Source organism: Aegilops tauschii, chromosome 5 (genome assembly GCF_002575655.3).
Source record: "Aegilops tauschii subsp. strangulata cultivar AL8/78 chromosome 5, Aet v6.0, whole genome shotgun sequence".
In the NCBI taxonomy this organism is placed as follows: Eukaryota; Viridiplantae; Streptophyta; class Magnoliopsida; order Poales; family Poaceae; genus Aegilops; species Aegilops tauschii.
Genome location: NC_053039.3, coordinates 54,767,308 through 54,785,961, shown reverse-complemented (window position 1 = coordinate 54,785,961; position 18,654 = coordinate 54,767,308). Strand labels below are relative to the sequence as shown.

The following is an 18,654-nucleotide window of genomic DNA, read 5'->3' as shown; positions in this document are numbered from 1 at the left end:
AATCTATCTCTAAAGGGGATTTTTAGCATTAACGCATATCAATGGTTCAACATCTCTAGTATGCGACATATTCTTTTAGGAACCTAAGCCCCAGTCCTCTTTTCTGTTTTATGCAGCCACCATTTCAATCTTTTTCAATTCCCAACATTTACTGTACGATTATAGATACAATAATAGTTTGAAGTATCGAGGAAGTAAAGAGGGACATTCCCCTGCCCCAAAATCAGAAACCATCCATCACTCGAATTATTTATCCAGTTATTTTTGCATTGGTGTTGGTGCTTTGATTGATTTCTACAAAAAAAAAATAGCTGGGATTGATTTTCTATATTGACCGTGAATAGGTTCACTATACAGAAGCATGAATGGTCATGTACACCAATAAGGACTCGCAACAAAACAAGTGCCAAACATGTCAAGCACTATCATTCTCGAACTAATCTTATGGTTTTCTGCATGTTGAGAGGGAAACAATTTAGACATGGAATACATAGCTTAAGTAGCATCAGTTTTTAGCAACTCCCTTTACTGCAATAAGTTAGTTGCTACTTCTTGTCATGCATAGTACACTTCATGAATTTATTGTCATATAGAAATGTGTATTCCCTTTTACATGCCACCCTTGTTTTGCGTGATTTAACTTCCTCACTAATTTGTTTTGTATTATGTGTGTCAAATGTTGTGAAAATTATACCATGGGAAACTTCGTGCAAATACGAATCCGGTGATATATTCTTTGTGAAATATAACCCATGTTTAATTAGTCAAACTCCGTTTTTGGAAAGTGTGTGCGCCATGTATTGAGGGAGGGAGGAGCATCCACAATAAACAATGTCCTCATGCTTTCTTCTGAGGTGGAACGACTTCAAATCTATGAAATCAGAAATAGCTATATCAAAAACATTGAACAATAGAAATATAGATATATTTCTCTCTGAAAAAAAGATCTATCCACTGCATTACATACCCAGTTCCATTTTTGAACCAAACAACATGGACGTATCTTATGTGAGAAGACACCACAAGATGTAGTTATCAAAGTCTAAAATCTACAGGGCAAACGTGAGATCTCCAACATAGGTCATTGCCAATTTTACACCAGCTAGAGACAACACCCAAAAGCATCGAAGTTAATTATGATAACTGAACTTGAGAGCCCAGTCGTCGCATGTTCTTCCAGTGGTTGCCAAATGCACATATAGGACCATGAGTTCCATCACCAAAGGAGAATGAACCGCACGGCGCTATAAAGGAATGAAAGGAGGGTCTGTTAGATGAACATGCTAAAATATTATGTGGCAATCCCAACCTCTTACGCCACAAACACTATGTTGAGTGCCTTAGTTTTCTACATAAATTGTACCCATATCATCAATTGAGAAAAATATCCAAATGTGACAAGCTCAGATGACAGAAGGATGTGTCAACTAAAGAAATGGATATATAAAAAGAAGGCAAGGCCCCAAAAGGGGACTCAGGGAATAGTTGCTCTTTACTAATCTTCATGGTTTGAAATTGACCTAATGCTTCAATAAAAAAGGTACCGATTCAATATCCCCTGGGCGGAGAATGTCATTGTCGTTATGCGCCAAAAAGATCATGCTCCTTGTAGGTTGAGGGAACATATTTACATAGCTATGCGAATAATTCAGCAAAAAAATATACAATCCCATTCCTACATGCTCGTGTTAGTATCCTCATAGTAGAGGGGAGATTAGTTAGGATTGGTTCAGACATACCTTGGCTAATCATGCAACTTTTCTCCATGAACCAAAGTTCCAGCCCAAGCAAGTGAAACATACTTGCAAGCTCCTCCTGCAGAAGTTATTAGTAAAATAAGCAAGCAGTATTACTGTTGCCGTAAGTTGTAATGAACCTGGGAAAAATTGACAGAGCATGTCCGTCCACGTAACATGAAGGTTATGACTTATGATAGAATTCAAGAAGCCTAACCATACAGCTGAAATGCTCTTCGAATGTTGTTGGTCCCCTGAACCATGAAAAAAATTCATCGAAGGACATTTTTATGTCAGAACCACATGATTCATGGGACTGGGTATATGATATGTAGTATACGGAGTGGGTATATGATATTTAACAAAGATTTGCATAGTATACTACACATCACATACCTTGGCTGAACATCCAGATCTCAGTTAAATATGATTGATGTAGAACTACAAAAATATGTGTCCCCGTAGCTGCACACAATCGACCAAATGTTTCATAAAGAACACTACCAATATTTTTTTACCGTTAAATCAGTGCTGTTAACAATCCTCCACCATCTCCGGCTCACAATCCACCAAACCTCCCATACCCACACTTCTAACATGATATCGCGATTCAAGTAGTGCTCAGAAATTATAAGTATAAGGCACATCTTAATTCTCCTTCTCTGGCTCTCTTCTCCTTGAATCATTTTCTCCCTTGAGCTCCTCCTTATTAAATTTCAGAAACAAGGTAGATTTTAATGCATAAGCAAGCAGGTAAATTTTAGTACAACAGGACTGAGTATCCTGACAAAGTTTCAGTAGAAATCCAATTTTAGTATAAGGGGATATTTTAGTAGCTTCAGAACAAATTCACAACAAGGAATTTTGGTAGCTTCATAGAAGTTTTAGTATGAATATGAAATAGAAGTAGTTGTCCTGAGAGCTGAATAAACTATGTCATTGGCATAACAGCGTTACCTGCAAAGTAACTCAAGCAGCAAGATCACTGTTAATCCTGTTATTAAAGATTCATGAGTGCATCAAGCTTAGTAATGTCGATTGTAGTATCAGGATGCAAAATGTTACTAACCGCTTCTGATTTTTCAAACATGTATACAACTACATGCCTTCAGTATTTTCCGCTGACAACTAAAGGAAGGAATCAAAAGTCTAAAAGTTATAACTGGAAACGTCACATTATATTCACAAAATTTATTGTTTGCTTGTTGTTTAATAAGCCAAATCCCGCCAAATGTGGTGATCTGCTAGAAAGATAGGATCCAGATCCGAAATACTACAAAACTAAAAACGATTGTCCCCAGAATTGTGATTGCACAATGCAAATAAGCAATACCTGACAGAACTGTTCAAAACCACATCTCAATTCCGAAATTTCTAGCAGTGCTTTCCTTCCAGCAACTAAAATAAACCATGAAAATGATAACAGTCATAATTTTTTTTATCAATTATGGTGAACTCAATCATGAACAATTACCAAAATCTGAAGTACCACTAAAATTCTCTTCCTCTCCTGAAATTAATAAAAGAAGAAATATAAGAAATTCCTCGATCCAATACATGGAAGGAACATATCTATACACCTACTTCTCACACATCTTTTCTCCAAACTACTTCAGAATTTTCATAAGACGCTGAGAGTTGTTACAACGATATGGTGAGAAAACAAACAAAAAGCTTCTACATTCCAGTCCTAGGAGATCGAAACAAGAGAACCATCAAGTAACAGTCAACCACAGATTGAATTCCAAAACGGTAATGCGAAAGAATGAATTAGAACCACAGCTTGCAGTATCTGGTAATTGCAACAAACTACCAGTCCTCGAAGTACGCAGATATATTGTCTTGCAGATTTTAGGCTAACAATCTCTTCTGAAGATTGCAAAGTCTGGCATGCCCTTAACTGTTTATTTAAAGAATGTAATCATTGTCTAATTTTGCATAGCCATGCAAACAAATTAACTGTTTTTAAATTAAATCTCACCATTACATTTGATTGTAGATCTAACCAAGGGTGTGGGGGTGCATATGCAGTCTATTAATCTTGACATAAACTAAAAAGTGATTACATAGACGTGATGCAGTTCATTGGTCTTGATAGTTAGCTGATATAAGTGACATAATAAGTAAGGAATTTCACACAACGAAGGTGCCCGATCGATATACATATTCTAAATTCCCTACAAACCTCGAGCATGTTAGGAACACCTGGACATGCTTCCTTTGAAAGCTAGAAAAATATCTACGTAACATAGCACAAGTAGATGAAGAACTTTTGAATGATGATTTGGGGAGAGCTCTTGAAGCTATTAAATAGGTATAGACGGGGAGGATTGGATGAGCATTACAAATTCCAAGAGTCAGAGCATTGTCACTTATATTAGCTAATATCAGTACAGGGGGATGCAACTGAAGAATAGTAGATTCGTCAGAGATAAGTAGAGGGAATGCAACTGAAGAATAACAGTCGGTCCAGCAGTGATTTTTTTAAATGAATATATTTTGATTGGCTCAAAATCCTCTTGTGTTCTGACACTATGCAGCCATTGATTGAGAGTTCATGTTTTTTGTGGGATGAACAAAATAAACTTGGTGGCAGACTGAAACTTTTGGCGTCATGGTACGTCCCTCTTAATGGTTTACACCTCTTCTCAAATTCTGAAATTAAACAATACTCGTGCCTGGCCTCAGAAACCAGGTTCAGGAACAATTCCCTTCTTTTGTGTGCAGGTAAACACAATACTCATTGTTATTTGTACGGTTTATGGCAGGTCATCGGTGATGAGAATGGATAGGAAATTCAAGGTTAATGTAGCGGATAGCTTTGAACTACAGTTTTTGTGGTTATATCTCTGGTGATGATTGTAGCGGGTAACTTGTTGACGTATTTCCACCAGCATCTTTGGGATCCAAGTGTACTTCAGATTACCGTTCTATAGTTTACCTCTCTAAACAATTCAACTTCTGTTTACTGTTGTATATAGTTTACTTCTCTAATCAGTTCAACAAATAATACTATCACTGGCCCACTGAAAGAGTTATTTGGTTCATTTGCCCGTCTGAATATGTAGTGGCCATAGAATTGACATAGCACAGGTTGAGTGTTGTACTTCTATTAGCAAAGATCATATGTGGTTCATATTTTCATATGATTTGCTCGTCAGCTAGTAAGACATCGCCTAGGAAGATACAAGCAGCCAAAACATGTAGACAACACCAGATTTTAAAATACCCTTCCCATCGGAGCTCCTTCAGTTTAGAGGATCTAAGGTATAGGTAATAGATCTCACCTGAATCAACAAGATGAGTACCTCTGAATGGAACAGATAGGTGTACTACTCGATGGGGGTTGTGAGCTGATTGTAGTTCTATTGCTTCAGAGTTGTGAATATGCAGGTTGCACGATCCATACATACCTATTAGTTATTCATCAAAAAATCAGTGGACTTCATAAAATAGTTGAAGTAATGCCACAATCCAATTTCATGGTCCTTGTATATGAGAATGGACTTGTACAGTCTGTTACAGTATAAGAAATCACATACCTAGCCGTGATATTTGAAGGCAAGCCTACATGAAAGACCAACATCAATAGTAGTCAGACAGTGTGCACGGCCGACTGCTGCTTCGTTCAGCCATGGCAGCACACACTCTACCCGCGACACCATGCCCCAAGGCATAAGCATGCTACCATTGTCAATTGGAGGACGGGGCAGCGACCTGCTGGCGCTGAGTAACGACTGTCGCCCGCATACCCTAGCGGGAGGCGATGTTCGTCGCCAGAGGACGAGAGGTTTAGCCCACCTGCAAGTTAACAAATCCAACAGCGATCAATCCGTCCCAACCTACTGACAACGAATCCACCTTGAAAGACAGAGCAACCAGATCGAATCTCACGAGCGCTCACTCCACCAAGACGCATCCAGTGAATCCACAGGCAGGACGGATCGACGGCACCGTATCTTTCCTCTCTGTTCATCGACCCACCCGCCACCGCCAGCCTCGCGACAGAGCATAGCGCTGCAAAGAGAGGAGGAGACAGGTCCTGGGATCTCACCTTCGGCAGGCAACGTCGGCGGCGGCGGCAACCCCGACGAAGATCTCCCTGGGGTCATGCCCCTCTCGGAACTCGACGGCGGCCGTGGCGAACCTTTGCCGCGGTGTCCCGACGGCGACCTGGAGGTCCGTAATGAAGGTGGCGGCGGCTCCTCCAGGACCTCGGCGGCAGCAAAGGGATCTGCGATGGCGGATAGGGCGTGGTTTCCGTCGACGTAGCGAATAGATCGGCGACGGCGATGGCGGCTGGGGCGTGGGTTCTCGTAATCTCGGCCCTGTTTGGATACTCAACAGTTATTTTCTAACCCACTCTAACTCAAATAAGCACCTCTCCACCGGGATAGTTGGGTTAGATGAAACTAACCCACTCTAAGGCCTTGTACAATGGGAGGTGCTTAGAGAGAAGCTTACGAAAATAAACCGAGTTTTTCTGAAGCATCGATGCCTATTTTTACAGAAGAGACGCTTAGTTAAGCATCTACCCTGTACAAATAAGCACCGGTGCTTAAGAAAAGTCTGGTTTATTTCTCTAAGCATCTTCCCTAAGCATCTCCCATTGTACCAGGCCTAATCCTATCTGTTTAGATATTTTTGGGTTATTTAAGACCCCAAGTAACCCAAACTAGCTCTAACCCCATGATCCAGGGCCCTCGTCCTCGTAGCGAGACTACCTTCGATCGTCAGTTTTTTTTTTCTTTTTGCGCGACGGGGCCTCGCATCCCTGGTTCATCCGTTTTTTCTTTCTTCCCACAGCTTATTTCCTCCGGGTTTTTTTCTCGTGCGAGGGGCCTCGCTACGTGGTTTTTGCTGGGTTTTTTTTCTTGCAACGAGATCGCTACCTCAGGGGACCGTTACTTCGGAGGTGGAGGAGGACGGAAAAAAACCGACGAAGGTGGGACGAAAAAGAACATGATAGGTGGGACGAAAATAAACACGAAACGGAGACTACCAACTGAAACATTAGGAGTATAGATCTCACACTACCATTTGTCTTTTTTGTTCATATCTCTGTAAATTATAGCAGTAGTGAGCTCTAGGAAACTGCTCTAGTAAGATCTTAGTAGCATTAGCGCCCTAGGTGAAACAAACGCTACTACTATAATTGCCACGGCGTTGCCTCCAGGCTAGATATAGTAGTAGCGCCCTTATCCTGGACGCGCTACTGCTAAAGTACTCAGTAGCATCGTTTTTCTTCAAAACTCGCTGCTGCTAAGTATCACCGCAACTAATTAAGTTTAGTCCCATATTGCTAAGCGAACAAGGTGTTTACCACCTTAAATATGTTACTTCTCAAACTATCTCGAGCACTTGGTCTTCATTGAACTATATGTGTAGGATTTGTGGCTGCAATATGAATCTTCGTCTGTGCCTATATAGGTACGATGAAGATTCATGTTGACTATTTAGATTCTACACAAAAAGATCAATGATGACCAATGTATATATTTGATGTTTTTACATGCTTAGACTTATAGCGTTTTTCCACGACAAAGCGCTACTGGTATTGGGATGAACAAAAGAAATAACTGCTACCTTTAGTAGTAGCGTTTTTTCTCTAAAACGCGCTATAGATAAATTAACTATAACGCGTTTCCTTAAGAGCACTACTGCTAGTTCGACTTAACCACCCGCACGGGCTCAAAATTTTGCTAAGTCCTCCTTTCCCCCTTGTTCCCCTACTCCTCTGTCGCCACCGCCCGAGCCCGAGCCTGCCCTCACCGCCGCCGCCCGAGGCCGTCCTCAACCTCACCACCGCCGCCCGCCGCCGCTCTCGACCTCGCCGTCGCCGCCCTCAACCTCACCGCCGCCGCCCGAGCCCGCCCAGGACCGCCGCCTCCCGAGCCCGCCCTCGCCGCCCCTACCTTCGTCGCCGAGCACCTCCCCGCCACCGTCTCTCCCCTCTCTGTAAGCCCCCCACCCTCTCTCTCTGCTTAGTTAGTAGATGTTTTTTAGTAGTAGTAGATGTTAATTTAGGGTTCATAGATAATGATTTTTAGTAGTAGTAGATGTTAATTAGTAGTAGTGATGGTACTAGTTAACTAGGGCAGTATGGTTAATAGTAGATGTTTTTTACGATTGTATAATGTAGTTTTTTACTGTTTTTAGTAAGTGTTTAAAATAATTAGTAAGTAAATTAATAAACTAGTTGAACTAGTTTAGTAAGTAAATTAATAAACTAGTTGAATTAATAGAACTAATTTATTTTTAGTAAGAAAATTAATATAACTAGTTGAACTACTTTATTTTTAGAAAGAACAAGTTTTTTTTTCTATTTATAGTAAGTATAGTAAGTTTATATTTAGTAAGAACTAGTTGAATTAATAGAACTAGTTGAACAAGACATATTTGTTGTTATTTTTTTAGTTTAAGCAATTATTCGGGATGTATTAGTGATAACTTATAGGGTTTTTGTTTTTGCAGAAATCAAGGAGCCCCTCCATCATCCCCGCCGTCGTCCCCGTCACCGACCCCCTCCGACCTCGAGGTGAGACCAGCCAAATCTCCATGTCAATATGAGTCCTATAAGATATGATGTAGATAAAAACATGTATATCTTGTGTTGCTCAAATAGGATATGTGGTTGCCCAAGTGGCCGGTCATGTTCAGGTTACACCTCCGAGTGGCCTATGTTTTGCGGAGTGTTGATTAATTTCCGTTTCGGCAAATTTCAGGCGCTCAATATGTCCTTTTTTAGCAAAGGTCACGCCGGATTTTTTCCGTGAATTCTGGCATGACTTGTGCTAGAATATGTAGGAAATATCGAGTGGCCTGGATTTTCTCGAAAAATAATTAAACGACATTTCGACAGACCGATAGTCAACCCGTGATGAATAATAATGATCTAATTTACGTTTTTTAGTACATATATTTAATTGTACAAGTTTAATCTTTGAATTATGAACGTAGGAAATGTCGTACTCGGACGACGAAAGTCTCCCGGGGGAGTGCAGCTGGTGCCATGACACGTCTTCGACGTGTCTATAATTTATGAAGTATTCATGATGTTATATTATCTATCTTGGATGTTTAATGGGCTTTATTATACACTTTTATATGATTTTTTGGACTAACCTATTAACCTAGAGCCCAGTGCCAGTTTTTGTTTTCTCCTTGTTTTAGAGTATCGCAGAAAAGGAAAACCAAACGGAGTCCAATTGACGTGCAACTTGACGGAGATCATTTTTGGACCAGAAGAAGCCCACGGAGTACCGGAAGTAGGCCAGAAGAGTCCCGGGCTGCCCATGAGGGTGGGGGCGCGCCCCCTGCCTCGTGGACAGCCCGGAAACCCCCCTGACGTGAAATCAATGCCAACACCTCTCATATATACCCAAACTTCCAGAAAGAAACCTAGATCAGAAGTTCCGCCGACGCAAGCCTCTGTAGCCACGAGAAATCAATCTAGGCCCTCTCTGGCACCCTGCCGGAGGGGGCCATCATCACCGGAGGCCATGGAGGAGGATCCCGGAGGGGCCATCATCGCCATGAAGGCCAAGGACCAGAGGGAGAACCTCTCCCCATATAGGGGGGAGGCCATGGAGGAGGAAGCACAAGGGGGAGAACCTCTCCTCCTCTCTCTCGTTGGCGCCGGAGTGCCATCGGGAGGGGAATCATCGCCGCGGTGATCGTCTTCATCAACATCACCATCATCATCACCATCCTCATCTCGTTTGCGCGGTCCACTCTCCCGCACCCCGCTGTAATCCCTACTTGAACATGGTGCTTTATGCCACATATTATGATCCAATGATGTGTTGCCATCCTATGATGTTTTGAGTAGATATCCTTTGTCTTTGGGTTGATTGATGATCTAGATTGGTACGAGTTGTATGTTTTATTTTGGTGCTGTCCTATGGTGCCCTCCGTGTCGCGCAAGCGTGAGGGATTCCCGCTGTAGGGTGTTGCAATACATTCATGATTGAAACACAACCTTGAGTAAGGGGGTTGTTGCGTATGGGAATAAAGAGGACTTGATGCTTTAATGCTCTGGTTGGGTTTTACCTTAATGATCTTTAGTAGTTGCGGATGCTTGCTAGAGTTCCATTCATAAGTGCATATGATCCAAGTAGAGAAAGTATGTTAGCTTATGCCTCTCTCTCATATGAAATTGCAATGACGACTACCGGTCTTGTTAATAATTGCCTAGGACAATTCCGCACACCGATCCACCATTATTCCACACTCGCTATTTATAATATTTAGTAATATATTCTAACTTTATGATAACAACACCTACTTTTATATTTTAGCTCTCCGATACCAGGCAAAGTTATCCTCTTCATACCCACAACGTAGTTTTATTTCTCGTTCTTGAGAGAATATTGATCTTAACTTTAGCTCCTTGTGGGTTCGACACTCCATACTTATCACTTCCACCTTTGGAAATTGCTACGATGATTCCCTGCACTTGGGGATTATCAAGCTCTTTTCTGGTGCCGTTGCCGGGGAGCAATAGCGTGGGGTTGATATTCTCGTGTGTGCTTGTTTGCTTTCTTCACTGAGTAGATTTTGTTTTTCCTTTTTGTTTCTGTTTAGTTGTGGGTGAAACATACCAAAAAAATTAAAGAATGAAAAAAAATTACTTGCCTCTCATGCCTAAAAAGTTTTTCAAAAAGAGAAGTGATTGGAAAGTTATACCTTGAGCACTTGTGTTCATGCTCACGGAAACAATGTAGAATTTTTCATGGAAGTTTCTCTGTAAATAATTATACCCTTGTATATATTCATTGTATTATAAAAATAATGTGCCAAGCTTTGGTTTTAGGATGATTAGATTGCTTGTTTACTATGTGCAGAACAAAAACAGAAACTTTGGCTGTAGTGCGTGAATTTACATTTTTTTACTGGAAAGTCAAATGGGTCTGAAACTTTTTGCACATTACTTCTGTACAAATTGTTCAAATTGGCATATTTATTTCATAATTTTAGGAGTTACAGAAGTTTGCTAAACTTCCAGATTACTACAGAATGTCCTGTTTAAGACAGATTCTGTTTTTGATGCATTGCTTGCTTGTTTTGATGAAACTATCGATTTCTATCAGTGGATTAAGCCATGTAAAATTTATATTACAGTAGCTATAATGCAAAAACAAAATATGAATTGGTTTGCAACAGTACTTATAGTAGTGATTTGCTTTGTTACACTAACGGATCTCACAAAGTTTTTGTTAAAGTTTTGTGTGGATGAAGTGTTCGAAGATCGAGGAGCTATCAATATGAGAAGAATAAAGACAGGCAAGAGTTCAAGCTTGGGGATGCCCAAGGCACCCCAAGTAAATATTTCAAAGGATACTCAAGCATCTAAGCTTGGGGATGCCCCGGTTGGCATCTCATCTTTCTTCTTCAACAATTATCGGTATACCTCGGTTTTTGTTTTGTTCACATGATTTGTGTCCTTTGTGTTTTTGTTTTTCCTTTAAGAACCATGCTAGCATGAGATAGCCCTTCATTGATTTATAGAATACTTCATGTGCTTCAATTATATCTTTTAAGTATGATCTTATAGAATTGCTCTTTGTGCTTCACTTAAATCTTTTGAGTATGGTTTTATAGAATGCTTTGTGTGCTTCACTTATATATTTTGAGCTTGGATATTGGTTAGCCTATATTAATTGTAGAATGCTCCATGAACTTCACTTATATCTTTTGGAGTATGAATAATACTATCATTTAAAGTGGGTTTGGAAGAGTGTCAACTTTAGGAATTAGTGATCCCACTATTTTGGAGGGTGTTGAATCTTAATGTGATATTTATGAAAGTGGATTTGGAAGAGTGTCAACTTTAGCTAGTAATGATTCCACTATTTCGGAAGAGGTTCCAATTGAGTGTGAGAACAAAGTTGCTATCCATGATGCTACTGAAAATTATTATGAGGTAGGAATACATGCCTGTAGGAGTTGCAATAATATCAAGCTTCCTCTCTATGTGCTTAATGTTTTGAAGTTATACTTGTTTTGCCTTCCTATGCTAGTTGATTCTTGTTCCCATAAGTTGTGTGCTCACAAAATCCCTAGGCATAGGAAGTAGGTTAGATTTAAATGTGCTAGTTATATTCTTCAAGATGCTCTCTTTGTGTTTCAATTCTTGTCTATTATGTGAGCATCATTGAAATCATCATGCCTAGCTAAAAGGCATTAAAGAAAAGCGCTTGTTGGGAGACAACCCAATATTTACCCTTACTGTTATTGTGTGTTTACATGATTAAGCTACTGTAGTAATCATGTTTTATAGCTTTTGTTTTAATAAAGTTCCAAGTAAGACCTTTGGGAAGACTTGGGTGAAAGTCAATGTGATCTTGCTGTAAAAACAGAAACTTTGCGCTCACGAGATTAGCTGTCATTTTTTACAGAAGAGTGATTTTGAGTTGATTATTTTTGCAGAAGATTAATAGATAAATTCCTCACGTCCACCAATTTATTTCATAATTTTTGGAGTATCAGAAGTATGGTTTATGTTCAGATCATCACAGACTGTTCTGTTTCTGACAGATTCTGTTTTCATTGCATAGTTTGCTTGTTTTCTAGTTTCTATGACTTATATTTCTCAATATAGATTGTAGAAATGATATGGCACAGTAGGAATTGTGTGAGAACAATTATGAAACTTGTCCTTGACAGTACCAAAGTGAATGGTTTACTCTTTATCATACTAACCTATCTCACGAAGTTTTGTTAAGTTTTGTGTGATTGAAGTTTTCAAGCTTTGGGTGAGATATCGATATGAGGAGAATAAGGAGTGGAAAGACCCTAAGCTTGGGGATGCCCAAGGCACCCGAAGGTAATATTCAAGCAAGACTCAAGCGCCTAAGCTTGGGGATGCCCCGGAAGGCATCCCCTCTTTCGTCTTCAAAACTATCGGTATACCTTACTCGGAGCTATATTTTTATTCATCACATGATATGTGTTTTGCTTGGAGCGTATTTTCAATTTTACTTGCTGTTTGAATAAAATCATTGGATCTGAAATATTGAATGAAAAAGAATCCTCTCATGGCTTGTTAGTTATTTGACTACTCAGTGTTCTTCACTCATACCTTTTGGAGTAGTTTGTCATTTACTCATGTGCTTCACGTATATCCTATGAGTAAATGGTTGAATAAATTGAATGTCATAAACCTAAATTTTTATATGTTTCATATGCTTATAACATGGGGAGTAATGACTTCACACATAATAAGTATAGGTAGTAAACTTATTGAAAGTTAGCAAACGTAGAATTGGTCACTTGAACAATTCATGAAAGAATATTGAAGGAAGAGGGATTTCACATATAAATATACTATCTTGGACATCTTTTGTAATTGCGAGCACTCATTAAAATATGACATGCTAAAAGGTTGATGTTGGACAAGCAAGACAACATAATGGGTTATGTTTTCTTATATCTGAAATAAAGTATATTGTCATGGATCGCCCAACACGTTGAGCTTGCCTTTCCACCTCATGCTAGCCAAATTCTTTGCACTAAGTAGAGATACTACTTGTGCTTCCAAATACCCTTAAACTCGGTTTTGCCATGAGAGTCCACCATACCTACCTATGGATTGAGTAAGATCCTTCAAGTAAGTTGTCATCGGTGCAAGCAATAAAAATTGCTCTCTAAATATGTATGATTGATTAGTGTGGAGGAAATAAGCTTTATACGATCTTGTGATGTGGAAGAAATAAAAGCGACGGACTGCATAATAAAGGTCCATATCACAAGTGGCAATATAAAGCGACGTTCTTTCGCATTAAGATTTTGTGCATCCAACCCTCAAAGCGCATGGCAACCTCTGCTTCCCTCTGCGAAGGGCCTATCTTTTACTTTTATCTCTTAACCTTATGCAAGAGTCATGGTGATTTTCACCTTTCCTTTTTACATTTTATCCTTTGGCAAGCACCTTGTGTTGGAAAGATTCTGATATATATATATCCAATTGGATGTAAGGCATCATGAACTATTATTGTTGACATTACCCTTGAGGCAAAAGGTTGGGAGGCGAATCTATAAGCCCCTATCTTTCTCTGTGTCTGATTAAAACTTTGAACCCATAAATATCGCGTGAGTGTTAGCAATTGTGAAAGACTAAATGATAGTTGAGTACGTGGAGTTTGCTAAATCAAAGCTCTGGCATAGACTCTTCCTGAAAATAAGATGAATTGTAATTGTTTGATGACTGATAACACGGTTTTTTAGTTTCCAAGAAAGTTTATGATCTATACCTTAACACGTGAATGGCTTGTTACTTGATCATGAAAAGTTTTATGAGATGAGCTATTGTTATGACATATAATGATGCTAGAAAAAGTGATTAGAATTATCATTGATCAAACTTAAGCACTTGCTAGCATTCACACTTCACAAATTATTTCTTTTATCATTTACCTACTCGAGGACGAGCAGGAATTAAGCTTGGGGATGCTGATACGTCTTCAACGTATCTATAATTTATGAAGTATTCATGTTGTTATATTATCTATCTTGGATGTTTAATGGGCTTTATTATACACTTTTATATGATTTTTGGGACTAACCTATTAACCTAGAGCCCAGTGCCAGTTTCTGTTTTCTCCTTGTTTTAGAGTACCCCAGAAAAGGAAAACCAAACGGAGTCCAATTGACGTGCAACTTGACGGAGATCATTTTTGGACCAGAAGAGGCCCACGGAGTACCGGAAGTAGGCCAGAAGAGTCCCGGGCTGCCCACGAGGGTGGGGGGCGCGCCCACCCCCCTGGGGCGCGCCCCCTGCCTCGTGGACAGCCCGGAAACTCCCCTGACGTGAAATCAACGCCAACACCTCTCATATATACCCAAACTTCCAGAAAGAAACCTAGATCAGAAGTTCCGCCGCCGCAAGCCTCTGTAGCCACGAGAAATCAATCTAGGCCCTCTCTGGCACCCTGCCGGAGGGGGCCATCATCACCGGAGGCCATGGAGGAGGATCCCGGAGGGGCCATCATCGCCATGAAGGCCAAGGACCAGAGGGAGAACCTCTCCCCATCTAGGGGGGAGGCCATGGAGGAGGAAGCACAAGGGGGAGAACCGCTCCTCCTCTCTCTCGGTGGCGCCGGAGTGCCATCGGGAGGGGAATCATCGTCGCGGTGATCGTCTTCATCAACATCACCATCATCATCATCACCATCCTCATCTCGTTTACGCAGTCCACTCTCCCGCACCCCGCTGTAATCCCTACTTGAACATGGTGCTTTATGCCACATATTATGATCCAATGATGTGTTGCCATCCTATGATGTTTTGAGTAGATATCCTTTGTCTTTGGGTTGATTGATGATCTAGATTGGTACGAGTTGTATGTTTTATTTTGGTGTTGTCCTATGGTGTCCTCCGTGTCGCGCAAGCGTGAGGGATTCCCGCTGTAGGGTGTTGCAATACGTTCATGATTCGCTTATAGTGGGTTGGTGAGTGACTAAAACACAAACCCGAGTAAGGGGGCTGTTGCGTATGGGAATAAAGAGGACTTGATGCTTTAATGCTATGGTTGGGTTTTACCTTAATGATCTTTAGTAGTTGCGGATGCTTGCTAGAGTTCCAATCATAAGTGCATATGATCCAAGTAGAGAAAGTATGTTAGCTTATGCCTCTCCCTCATATGAAATTGCAATGACGACTACCGGTCTTGTTAATAATTGCCTAGGACAATTCCGCACATCGATCCACCATTATTCCACACTCGCTATTTATAATATTTAGTAATATATTCAAACTTTATGATAACAACACCTACTTTTATATTTTAGCTCTCCGATACCAGGCAAAGTTATCCTCTTCATACCCACAACGTAGTTTTATTTGTCGTTTCTAGTTGGAAGCAAACGTTCGGTGCACGTAGAGTCGTATCAGTGGCAGATAGGGCTTGAGAGAATATTGATCTTACCTTTAGCTCCTTGTGGGTTCGACACTCCATACTTATCACTTCCACCTTTGAAAATGGCTACGATGATTCCTTGCACTTGGGGATTATCATGCCACAACGATCAATGTCTGTGCGACAGGCCTCACCTGGACGAAGATCGGCGCTTCATCATTAAGCTCGAGGAGACCTTCGATGTTGAAACGGTACGCAACGACGACAAGTGTTTTTTTCGTAATTAAGCACGACTTCAACTATTTCAACGTCTAATTTTCATCTTTTACAATTCGACTAGCTTATCCCATGCCATGCAAGACGCTATGTCTTGGAGAGGATGGGTTTTGAAGACCATGAAAATTTTGAAACAAAGAAAATACACCTAAGGACCCATCATGATATGGATTTTGAAGTAAATTTGTACAATTCTCAGAGCGTAACCCATTTTGGTTGCCAAAATTGGGAAGCACTTTGCAAAATGTATGGTTTTTATGAGGATATGATTGTCACCATGGATCTTGGTGATCCTGACATCGAGCACGACAATATGGACACTTGGGTCCTTGTTGATACGCTTCTGATTCTACCGCTATGTGAGTTTCTCAAACATAGTTATTAACTAATTTATATTATTTATTTCAAAATAGTTGACAGCTTATTTCCATTGACAGCTTATTTTCATTCTTCAAAGAATGTGCGGAAGATGGTAGACAAAACCCACTACACCGATGGCTCCGAGTTAACTTATAAGGAGAAAAATCATCTGATCGCATTTTGTATCGATCTTGAGAATTACAATACCTATTATCGAACTCCTCCAAATTATGGTCAATACATGCCACTAGTGCACGTGTTGAACCACGGTAACTTCTATGGAGATACCCTGGTAAGATTTTTTACTATTACGACATCCGTGCATCTTTTGCATACTTCTAAAACTAGTACATCATTGATAACTACGAAGTTATTACTATGTTTTTCAATAGAAAATCCCGATGGATTATGTGCCTCATCTGATGTATCAGAATGGTCGCCTTGAGGTTCTGAACATACAGCCAGGTCATCCTACGGATCTCACCTGTGCATATCGGATTTCTAAAACTGGTGAACATATGCTAATCAAAGAATGGGAAAAAATGTTTGGACAGTCGTAAGGAGGTTCTTGGAAGCAACATTAAGCGAAAGGCAAGAATTGGAGACATGATAATCTCCATTCTCCATAATGGAGAGTCAGGGGCTATCTTGTTTTTGCTATTTTACCTTAGAGAATATAGTAGGTCCTAAGAGAATGTAGTAGGTCCTATGAGGTACAATATGGTTATTATGTGGTACAATGTGTTAGAGTTGATGATGAGGAGTAGTTGTGATTATGACTAGTGACCAACTTTCTATGTGATGTCTCATTGATGAAAACGATGATCATGAGGAGGTTTTATATGACAATGATGTATTATGATGATAAGTTGTTAATGATATGATGACGATGATTTTTATTATATTATTGGGTGAAAGAACCGCGGATTAGTTTCAAGTGTATGCCCATCCACTTGAAACTAGTCCACGGTTCTTTCACCCTGTGATGTAATAACTCATTATGATGTAAAAACAATCTCTAAATTGGTGCTGTATGAAAACTTATATAAAGGTGTATGAATACAACATGAAATAAAAGTGAAATACGGAATAATAGTAGTAGCGCGGGCTGAGAGAAGCGCTACTAGTAATTACCAGTAGCGCTCTTCAGTGATAGCGCTACTATTAAGTCGATATAGCAGTAGCGTGGGTTAACAGACGCTACTGCTAACCTTTAGATGTAGCGCCTTACTAGTAGTGCACTACCCAACGCTACTGATAGGCATTATTCCCGCGCTACTGCTAGGGTTTTCCCTAGTAGTGTCATTTTATTTATAATTTATATAGCAAGCTTGTGTAGGGATTTTTAGGGAATGAATTTGTGTGGGGATATTTGGGTGATGATCCTGCGGAGAAATGGTCTTTTGACATGGATGCTCTTGATTTGCATGTCACATGTCTATCCAGGTGACGACGAGCCCTCAAACAAAAATCTCCTAACGAAAAGGCTGTTGATGCTAGCACTCTATCAGACCAGCAAGTAACCGTTGGATTAGAGCCTATGAGCTGTTGGATTAGCATGAGGCTGCTTCCTACCTATCCTCGCGGAGTTTCCAAACCAAAAGCTGCTAATTACGTGGGATAGATAATTAAGTGCCCGCGATTTTAGCTGCCATATTTCTAGGAAACTAAATGTTGTTTGAAGGAAACTAATAATTGTAGCAAAATTTCTTGCATGGAGTTCTGCTTCCATGGAAAGTAAATTCTATTTCTGATACTATTCAAATTTGCTTCCGTCACAATTGAGATTTGCTTCAATCTAGAAGGAAATTATTTCTAAATGGTTATGTTTCAACGTGTCAAACTATGTTTCCGAAGAGTGAAGAATTTGATTCCATGGTGAATGAAATTTGCTTGGATGTATACAAAGAAATTTATGTATGGATATACATTCAGTAGAACATTGGGAACGATGTAGGTAGCATGAAATAAATTTTGAATGGTTAAGCAGGATGCACTAATAAAAACTTCATTCATATGCATATGGAGGATACAGATATGAAGCATGCTTGGCAGTACTTTGAAACACAATTTTATGGTGGTTGAAGCATGAAAATGTGGTACCAAAATATTGTTGATATAATGCTAGTTTGAAACAAATTGGAATTTTGTTTCCAAAGAAATTAAAGTATGCATCCAAAAGAATCTGAATTAGCTTCCATAAAAGAATATGGCATATAAGGTAAGCTTTTGGGACATCTAGCATATGCAGACCAATGATTCAATGGTGGCATGTGTCCTTGCTATGGTGGTTGTGCTTCCTTTTGATGGTATGTGCAATATAACATAAATTTGTTTCGGGGAAAAAGAAAAATGCTACTTTTCTATTTGATTTCATGTCTACAAAGAACTGGAAATTACAATGTGTGCTTGAACCCATTCAAG

The 18,654-nt window shown here is 39.9% G+C and overlaps 1 protein-coding gene across 20 annotated transcripts; it reads right to left on the bottom strand.

The window, feature by feature from the left end:
* Positions 1-557: 557 nt before the first annotated feature.
* Positions 558-6,083, bottom strand: LOC109787571 (uncharacterized). Of its 20 annotated transcripts, none has more exons than XR_012184050.1 (7): positions 5,279-6,080; positions 5,024-5,149; positions 3,211-3,246; positions 3,070-3,134; positions 1,740-1,815; positions 968-1,244; positions 558-871 (listed from the first exon to the last, which is right to left on the bottom strand). XR_012184050.1 is itself a non-coding variant. In XM_020346112.4 (7 exons), exons 3-7 carry the CDS (start codon positions 5,145-5,147, stop codon positions 1,135-1,137), a joined length of 411 nt encoding a protein of 136 aa, XP_020201701.1. In that variant the 5' UTR covers positions 5,148-5,149; positions 5,279-5,537; positions 5,631-6,081; the 3' UTR covers positions 904-1,134. The 20 variants fall into 20 exon arrangements, 5 of the variants coding, with proteins under 5 accessions (XP_040244773.1, XP_020201701.1, XP_020201702.1 ...); XR_012184052.1 differs by having other exon boundaries at positions 1,740-3,134; positions 5,279-5,537; positions 5,791-6,078; XM_020346112.4 differs by lacking the exon at positions 558-871 and having other exon boundaries at positions 904-1,244; positions 5,279-5,537; positions 5,631-6,081.
* Between the last annotated feature and the right edge of the window lie 12,571 nt (positions 6,084-18,654).

Coding starts and splice junctions, on each gene's coding strand:
- LOC109787571 (XM_020346111.4), bottom strand. CDS start 5,147: ATGTATGGATCGTGCAACCTGCATATTCACAACTCTGAAGCAATAGAA. Junction 3,135..3,210: donor TAGTGGTACTTCAGATTTTG/GTAATTGTTCAT, acceptor GGTTTATTTTAG/TTGCTGGAAGGAAAGCACTG. Junction 1,816..3,069: donor GTTTTGAACAGTTCTGTCAG/GTATTGCTTATT, acceptor TAACTTCTGCAG/GAGGAGCTTGCAAGTATGTT.